This window comes from Thalia democratica, chromosome 8 (genome assembly GCF_965202585.1).
Source record: "Thalia democratica chromosome 8, ktThaDemo2.hap1.1, whole genome shotgun sequence".
Taxonomy (NCBI): domain Eukaryota; kingdom Metazoa; phylum Chordata; class Thaliacea; order Salpida; family Salpidae; genus Thalia; species Thalia democratica.
Window position 1 is genome coordinate 4,337,728 of NC_139172.1, and position 10,102 is coordinate 4,347,829.

Here is a 10,102-nt window from a genome sequence, read left to right on the forward strand (position 1 = left end):
AAATCAAGCGTTTCACAAAACTCTTTTAAATCTAAAAAATAAAACAAATATTAAAATCGTAAAATATGACAAAGGTAACGGAATTTGCTTAATGTCTAAAGATGATTATCTGAATAAACTCAATTCTATTGTTGAAGATAAAACTAAATTCAAATTAGTAGAAAAGGACAAAAGGAAAAACTCCAGACACCCCTTAGTAAGAAGAATAGAACATATAAGAGAAATGATAAAACAAAACCTTAAACCTTTTATAGATAAAAAGACATATAACAACCTAATTACAGGTGGCAACTCGACGGGCAAGTTATATGGCACGTGTAAAGTCCATAAAACAGATTACCCATTGAGACCTATCGTATCAATGCTAAACACACCGTCATATAAATTAGCTAAATATCTGGATGTAACAATCAAATCCCAAAACAATATTGTGTGGAAAACAACAAAGAGTTTCTAGAAAAACTTTCTAAATATGAACGAAAAGACGGTGATTACTGCATAAGCTTTGACGTAGTATCACTATTTACTAATGTACCACTAAATGAAACTCTACAGATGATTGCAAATGGAGTACGTGATAGTACCATACCACAATCAAATATGTTAAATCTTTTAAAGTCTGTTACTGGAGGTTTGTTCCAATATAATAAGCAATTATATACACAAATAGATGGCGTAAGCATGGGAAACCCATTAGCGCCTACTATAGCAAATTATTTTATGGGAACATTGGAAAAAAGTCTCTTTAACACCGAAGATGAAAATAATCCAGTTTTATACCTTCGATATGTCGACGACATATTCTGTATCTTCCGAAAAGATGTCTCATTCGAAAAATTCCACAAAAAGTTAAATAAACTACACAAGTCTATCAGCTTCACATATGAATTAGGTGGAAACGAACTCCCATTTTTGGACATTAATATCAAACTAAAGAGAGAGGAAATAACAACAAAGGTACATAAAAAAGAAATTGATACAGATGTCATTTTAAATTTTAGTGCAGTGGCACCAATTAAATGGAAAAGAGCTCTAATACTGTGGTTTGTAAACAGAGCGAGAGTTATAGCTTCTACGCATAACATTTACAAACAAGAAATCACAAGCTTAAAAGAAAAGTTCTTTAAGAATGGATATCCAAAGAAATTTGTTGATGACATAATTGAAAGATCTCTTGATATTAATAAAGACTGCACTAAACAAAAACTAAGTAACTCAGACTTCAAAATGTTGTAAAGGTACCTTATATTGGAAAACCTAGTATCGAGTATAAAGGAAACTAGAAAAGCTTCTAAACAACTACATCGAAGAATTCAAAGTAATTTTTACCACAACAAAAGTAAGCAATTACTTTAGTAATAAAGATAAGACACCCCATGAATTAAAATCAAACGTGGTCTATGAGTACAAATGCTCTTATGATAAGAGTATCCAATATATTGGATTCACTTCACGACCATTAGTAGAAAGAATTAAAGAACATTTAAAGGGCAAAACATCGGTATCGGACCATATTAGCAATTGTAATGTTTGTAAAAATGAAAAAATAACTGCTAATAATTTTGGAATTTTGAAAGAATGTAGAAATAAATTTGAGACCCTAATAAGTGAAGTGACCACTAATTAAACGCTATAATCCAATTTTAAATAAACAATTAATTAAACCGGGTATTACCCATACATTAAGAATTTTTGATTAGTTTGATATATATTAGTGTAACAATTTGTTAGTACTTATGTAAAATGTTTTTTTTTGTATTAGAGTTTATAATCTTAATTTATAAAATTTTTATATAATGTATCACTTAAAAATTTTTTTTGTATACTTAGTTGTTTATCACTAATTTTATTTATTTTTGCACAGTAATTTGTTGATAATGACTTATTGAAAGTCGAAACGTCGTCATGCGAATAAATTTTAAACGTAGAATGTGTTTCTTACTGAATTGGTATTTAAAAACTCCAGTATCCCCACCTGTTTTTTATATTCTAAGTAAGACCTATATTTGTAACTTTAGTTTTGTAAGCTACTCGTAAGTAAAGCAGTCAGTTTAGCTTAGGTACTTGTAGACCACATATTTAAGACCTTAAGTATACTTAACACCATAACCATAACTAGTATTATAAATACATTTCAGTGGTTATAACTTCCAGGTTTTTAGTGTTTCCTGTTCTAAGTTTCAGGTTTTTCAAGGTTTATTTTTCAAAATTTCTCAAATTCCAGTTTTTTTTTTGTCTAAGTTGTCAAATTCCGGGTTTTTCCAGGATTCCAGGTTTTTGGCCACCCCTCATTAAACTTAGTTTTAAAGCATTGTACATAAATCTCTGTTGTACTTCAATTAAAATTAATACTTATAACATGAATTGTTTACTTTTTATTTCTTAATAAGGTACTTATTTGTTAACTGAAAAATCACAGATAGGTGTAAGAAATCAATGCACAGATAAGTTTTAACAAATGGAAAATACTATTACTAAACTTAACAAATATTTTAAAATGACTAACTTGCGTTTAAACTTCTAAAAAATTTTATCAATTAAACTAGTAAATTTTTTTACAGATATATTTATTTATAATTCTAGTTTATATAATTTATACCCAAAATTTTAATTTGAAAAAGACGTTATTCAATTTAGTTATTACACGGTATAGAAAATAAATTTATTTGCAAGAAATACTTTGAAACCAAATACACAGTCAAATAAGAAAATAACCAATGAGGAGCAAAAATTAATTTCAAATGCTTAATAATTAATTCCATACATATTTCTTTATATAGCAGCACTGATAACGCTACCTATATTTTGTTTTACTTTACAAATTTTATAATGCAGTTGTTTCATAAGTATATATACAAATATACTTTTGGCTAAATTTTAACGAATATTTTCATCAATATTCTAAATTTTTGTAAAAACTTATCAAGCATGCTGTTGAACAGATTTAAAACAATAACAATATAACTTTAATTTGTTCACTTTTTAAGATAACACACTTAAATTTTACAAACATTTATGTTAGTCAGGCAAAAACACAAACAAAACGTTTATAAATTATGTTCAGTTAATCAAAGTTATAATATTTTAGAACAACAATGACTTATTTTTATAAATTTATATTTGAAAAAAATATCAAAATCTTTTTTTAGCAACAGGTTTTTAACTGGATAAAAAACTCAAATGGCAACAAATATAAAAATCAATTGATAAACTGCTCTTTGTATAGTAATAAATACAGTAACCAAACCATATGATAACCAATAAAGAAGCACCTAGAAAATCAAAAATATTTTAATAGCTTAGAAATTTGAAACACAATGTGATTTTAATTGTAAAGATTGACTATACATTCATAACTTTAATTACCCTTTATAAGGTACCCATTTTAGAGAAACTATAATAGTACCCTTTTTAGAGAAACTTTGAAAAAAAATAGAGATTTAAAACAGAATCATAATAGAATTTAATTAAATTAGGAACTAATTTAGTAAGTAAATATGGTTTTCTCCGTTTATTAATTAAGCATAAAAGTTTTTTTTTTAATTACAATAACACACAAGTATACTTGCTTAAAGAAAATATATTAAGCTGTAAACAGGAAAGTTTGTAAAACAATTTTTAGTCTGCTTTTGCTTTTTTCTGTTCTTTTTTCTGCGGCAGTTGTCTTTCATAGTACAACTTGACACAATAACCAACAAACGCGGACACTGCGATGGCTAGAACGTTTTCGTAAGCAAACTTGGAGCACTCGTCAATTTTGTTGGTGAGGTTGGGCTGCTTGTCCAGCACTTTGCACACGCACCACGTGAAAAGAGAGAGAACGGAAACATAAAAAACGTAGTTGATGAAACTGCTGATCGGAAGATAGGGAATTGATATGTAGCTGAACACACAAGCTAGTATGTACAAAACTCCTATGAGTATGATTAAATACCACAGTGTGCTTCTACTGTTCTCAGCCAAGTTCTTGTCATTCCTGTCTCTGTAACCTACAAAAGTTTCATTCATTTCATTTTCAAGCTGCGATTTGAAGGTAGCAACGAATTCAGTGCTTCCAAGCTTTTTGGTTTCATCAAATTCTGTAAAAATTTTGTTGTTTATCTTTTCGTTCTCCTTAATTAAGTTCTCATGGCTCATGTATGGGATCTTTTCAAAAAGTTTTTCCATTTCATCCTTGTAAACATCTCGAAACTTTTTCACTAAATTCAAATTGCTCACTTCAGCTGTAGCATGCAGCATCGACTTGGGCTTCGGAAGATCATCTTTGTTGTACACTTTCATGTAGGACACAAAGTAATCAATTATTTCTCTGCAAGTGACTTCGGAGCCATTAATTGACTTTACTTTTATATATTTTGGACCAAACAACGATGGTACAAAATTATTGATGTGCTGTTTGAACTCAGTCCTTATATTGTTCAGGCTGCCATTGAAATTTCTATCAGTAGCAACATTGAGCCCTGGATGGGGCATGAGGTAGCATGAAATGTCCTCGAAACAAGAATGAATGTGTTGGCGCACTTCCTTTAAATCTTCGTGCTTATCTTCTGAAATTTTGAGTCTTTTTTGAAGCAAGGAAGCTCCACCTTCATCCCCATAAGGGTGATCGTACGGGTAGCTCCAGTCTCTCACCAAAAACTTCAACGCCTGAAAGGGTTTCAATTCCGATTCACCCTTGGCCATCCTCCCGTACTCAGTGAACAAGCCAAGATGCTGCAAATCGTCTTCTTGAATTTGCTGAGACAAGTTGTATATTTGAACCGAGCTGACCATGGTGCTCAACGCAAATATCGTCACGCACTCTCTCATGCTTGACTCCCCATCAAACGCGCCCTGCGTGTCCATCAGCATCACCGCCACTTTCTTCCCGTCCTCCCTATCCACTTTAAAAACTTCGCTCCACAGTAATATTCCGGTCGTGTCCCTGTCTGATCCGTTCTTCCACGAAAAACCTTCCAGAGGCTCGTCATCACCTCCCAGCCAGTCGTTTTTGTCTGCGGAACTCAGGTAGCGCACTATGAAGTTCAGCAAAAACGATTTTCCTTTTCTGAAAGCGCCTGCAACTGACACCACCACAACAGGCAAGTCTTCAACTTGGTTCTTTTTGATTATTTCTTCAAAAGCATGCGTGTCAAATTTGTACTTTCCGTTCTCTGCATCTGGACACACTATTTGTACAGCCGTTGGAACTTCTGCAACAATTTCCGTAATACTATTTTCTTGCAAAACAGAGTCTTCAGACATTTTTACAATTTTTTTTTATATCTGATAATAATAGTCTACTTTATTTTCAGTAAAATACCAAATGCTTTAGTATGCTTTCAGTAAATGTTATACTTTAAACAACTTGTTTTCAAAAATTAATTAGTTGTTCTATTTTATTAAAATCCTCAAAGTATTTTTAAAACAATTTTTTGCAATAATTAGTTTTTAACTTTTCACTCTTAGGTAAAAAGGAGATAAACTTTATACAGCCAAAAAAGAAAGCTTATAAAATACAAATTATAAATTATTCAAAAGCTACAATAATACCATATCTATAACCACTGTGTTTAAAGCCATAAGGGTAAAAGCTTGTAGCAAGATTGCTAACTTTTTTTGAGAAATTTCTTCCAGGTCTTTAAATGTACACATTTTTGCAACTATTTTTAGTTTAGTAGTATAACAACATTGAAAAGATTCTGTAAAGCCACTTTAAATGTGTTTTTTTTTACAAAAAAAGTTTGATGATAACGAATTTTTTTTATCTATATGGTAGATGTTTTGTGCCCAATTAAAATATGACTACTTAACATGAAAAAAAATGTTTAAAATTCTAGGTTTTTCTAGGTTTTTTTAGCCTAAATTGTCAAATTCCAGGTTTTTTGGCAACCCTGTTATACACTGTTCTCATTATTTTATGTAAGATAAAAGTGACTATAGCTATTATAGAAGCTTACAGTATGTACTGGAAGTCTCTTTCCGAAAAAATAAAAACTTTAATTTTGAGGTATAGTCACTAGTCAGTGCTATACAAGGTTTATATAGAACTATATTACCTCAATTTCTCTGAGGTTAAGAGTCTTGAAGTCTACATCATTTGTTTAAAAAGTAATATTTATAAAACTGTTTTGTTAAATGGATTATAAAAAATTACTACTAAAAACTGTGTGATCAAAACTATCAAAAAAGTTCTTATTTTTAGGAGAATTTTTCTTAAAAATACAAAAAAAAATTTATACAATATATTAAGTAAAAAATGAGCTTTCTAAACTTCAAGATTAATTTAAAACTGTACAAGTAAATATGTTTTTGATAAATACGTATATTAGGTTTTACCTTCTGTACACTATCTATTGAACTCACCAACTTAAATACCCTATATCTCAAAAATTATTTTTTGAGAGTACAAAACATAGCTAGTAGCTGAGAAAAAAGTAAGTATAACCTTTCTTTGTTCAATATCAGTATTTTTAACTATTAAGGTTTTTTCTTTGCAATAATAATATTATTCATATAACCACTTCCCTAAAATGTAGTTTTTAGTTATTTTAAGGAATATTTAGCTATTTTTCATAATGGACCCATTTTACTAACAATTGTCCACTTACTATATTGATTTCTAACTATTGCCCTCTGATATCTAAAACTGCCCCCTTTATTAAGACAGCTGGTACCATTGTTTGTAACACAATCAAAAAACAGTCAAAGCTTGTCTCATGACAATGTGACTTTTGGCTGTGGCTTTTGGGTACCTGCTGTCTTGCTAGGTGGACTAAGAATCATACATTATAAATTGACAAGGCCGACATCACTGATTATACAAGCAAATGGTAGTTTAATGACAAAACATCATAAAATATTTGTAGTTTAACCACAAAAGAAGAAAAGACAGTTCTCAGTCTACTTAAAGTTTGTGGTCTGATGATCCAAGTAGTATCATCAAAACTTTATTTTAAGTAGTTAATTAGAAAACCTAAAACTTATCTATAATCATAGAGTTGAAAAAAATTATTTTAAAAAGAAAAACATAAATAAAACACTTGATATAGGTAGTAACTGTTTTATATTATGTTTTTTCAGAATGCATAACAAAAACAATCTTTTATTTTCAAATTTTAAATTTTATGTAATCACTTTTTATAAGTTTTCTTGAATTTTTAATTCTTTTTTGAAAAAATCAAAAAGTGCCATCATAAAACTTTTATTTAAATATTCTTAAGGTATGTTAAAACAGATCCAGCTAAAAACTTTAAGGTCACATTTTTAGTGGCATGCAGTGGGGTGTTCAGAAAATCAGAAAATTGAATTGAAAGTTTCTTCAAATCATTCAAATTTATGCACAAAGTGTTTTTGTGGTGTTTGCCAAGTGTAAAAAAAATTTAGCTGAAAAGTGAAAGGTCGCCATATTTAAAAGCACCTTAACATTTTTTTTTTATATTTAATTAGGTTTCTGAAACCAAGTTGGCTACAACAAACTAAAAAACTTAAATTGCTTAGTAAAACTACTTTTTTTCAAGCTAAAATAAAGTTTTTTGTAAACTTCAAAAGAAAACTAACTGAAAATAGGCCAGGCTAATTAAGCATTGTATGTTAGACTAGTTAAACTACCAACTAACTACACTAAAAATTATCAATTATTTATTAGCTAATAAAGAACTGTAAATTACAAATGTGAGTAAGCCAATGGTATCAATAATTAAGCTTTAACATTATATTAATAAAATTGAATTTAGAATATAAATCTTTCAAGACATATTGTTACTTTGTATATTGTATACTATTACAATTACTATTTAATTACTGGTAACATTACAAACATCTAACTTTAAAACTATAAAGCTTGGAAAATATAAGTGTTAAATTAAATTAAAATTGATAAATAATAAGTGTAAAAAAATTATATGAGTTATTAAAGTATAACATTCATTCATTTTAATTATAGGAAAAAATCTTAAAACAAAAAAGAATTAAAATCAACAAAAATATTTAACTTTTGTATGTATAAGTACTTTAATCTTATTTTAGTATTTTAAAAAGATTACAAGAAGAAATAAATTTAAATAAAAGTAAAGATTAATTTGTAGATTACTACAAAGTTTTTAAAAAGTATCCATTTTCGTTTAAAAGTAAAAAAAATCATATTAAAAAAGATTACAAATTACAAGATTAAATCAAGTAGATTTATTTTGCTTAAATTATTTTTTAAAGTTAATTGTTTTTGAAAGCAACAGTGAATAAAATAGTACTGGTGGTATTAAAAGTAATTATTTTTTAATTTACAAGACAAGTATTTTAGAATGTTTTAGTTAACATGGATTGCATAAGATATGTATAATTATAGCAATTTCTTTGTTAATCTTTTTAATAAAAAAAATTACTTTTTATTTAACAAAAAAATTTTAATTTTTTTTATTTAAAACGATTTTGATAAAGACAAAAAAATTACAAAGAACAACACACAACCAAGGGAAGATTTGAGACACTTAAAACTAAAATATTCTTACTGTTTTTTTGTTAATCTTGTAATTTTTTAATGACTTATATAACATACAACATTTAGTAGTTTATTAAAAATAGTTTCCAGCATTAACTAATACAAGCATCTATTTTCAAATTTATAAAACTTGAAATACAGTCACTTCACACAACATTGTGTCAACGGCAAAAAGTTGACCTAATGTGCAAAGAATAGGGTCACAGTATTCATAAGTTAGTAGAAGACATTGTAGCTATTGTTAAATATTTTTATTATCAAATATTTCAGTTATTGTAATGCCAGTAATTATTGTTTAAATACTTAATTTACTATGATAGTTGTTTGAGAGTTTTTTAAATTATACTTAAAGAAAACTTCTTAATGTATGTTTTTATTAAAAATTAAAAATATTTAAAACTTTAATAAGCCAGTTAACTTTATCTCATTGATAAAAATACTTTGGAAAATATTTATTTTAACTTTAAACTAAAAATAATATTTACAACTGTATTAAGAGCAGCTTAATTTGTGAGTTAAAAGAAAATTACAATCAAAATTGTTACATTGATTAGTTTTAAAAATAAGTTCCGAAAAATTCAGCTATTTCTCAATAACTATAAATTATAAATAACTTTCTGCTAGATTAGAACAAGAAAATATTTTTTATAAGTCATTTGATTAGAATAAGACTGATAAAAATAATGATAATAAGATGATATTTGCATAAAAACTTATCAAAATTGTAACTGAGGATCTTATAGCAGGGTTGCCACTCTTTTAGTCAAAAAACTGTCCTGAGTGACCTTAAACTGTCTTTATTGACAAAATGGTATCTGTTAACAGATAAGTAGATTATTTATTATACATATGCTGTTTTATAAGGAATATTAAAACTTTTTAATTTTCAATGCTAACATGACATCAACAGATCATAAAAATGTTTACTCTATTTTTGTTTTAAAGATTGATTTGATAGACATTAAATTTCAAAAGTAAGTCGTTACTACACTTTACTTTATAATTTTTCTCTGAAACCAATTACTAACAAAACTTACTTAATAAATGTGTAAAAAATAAACTTGGCAACACGATAAATATAAGGTAGTAAAATAAATTAAACTACTTTTCTCAAATTACAACACAAAACTAATTATTACAGACTAATAATTTCAAAATAACATGAGCAAAATTTTTAATGTTAATCATAAAATACCTACACTTAAAATTCTAAAAAATAAGTTTGACAAACTAATTCAAATAAAAATTTATTAATTATATAGATGTAATAATCTTTGAGGTTAAAAAGGTTATTGCTTTTTAAAAAATCTAGTTTGAGTGACACAAAGCTAGCATTAGTTACATCAAGCTAGCAAATAGGCCTGAGTTTATGAATAAAAAAAAGTGAGCTTAAACATAAAAAAAAAACAATTAAAACAGGTAGGGGTGAGCAACTTACAGATCCAGAATGAAAATTACTGGTCCATATAAGTTTACAAATCACAATTAGAATCCGGCCCACAAAAGGTAAAACTGTGGCCTGCTAACCTAAATTTTGAAACTTTCACTAGATATTTTGTGATTTGATATAAATAGCAAAAAAGGTCTCAAGTACAAGTTAAGAGTGTTTTGAAACTTAAATACAGG

The 10,102-nt window shown here is 27.6% G+C and overlaps 2 protein-coding genes across 2 annotated transcripts; one reads left to right on the plus strand and one right to left on the minus strand.

Annotated features, from left to right (window-relative positions):
* Positions 1 to 555: 555 nt before the first annotated feature.
* Positions 556 to 1,236, plus strand: LOC145842811 (uncharacterized). The gene has a single exon (XM_082950293.1). The coding sequence runs from the start codon at positions 556 to 558 to the stop codon at positions 1,234 to 1,236; it is 681 nt and encodes a 226-aa protein (XP_082806419.1).
* Positions 1,237 to 2,648: 1,412 nt separating this feature from the next.
* On the minus strand, positions 2,649 to 5,258 carry LOC145842593 (atlastin-2-like). The gene has a single exon (XM_082950063.1). It carries the CDS (start codon positions 5,242 to 5,244, stop codon positions 3,619 to 3,621), a length of 1,626 nt encoding a protein of 541 aa, XP_082806189.1. The 5' UTR covers positions 5,245 to 5,258; the 3' UTR covers positions 2,649 to 3,618.
* Between the last annotated feature and the right edge of the window lie 4,844 nt (positions 5,259 to 10,102).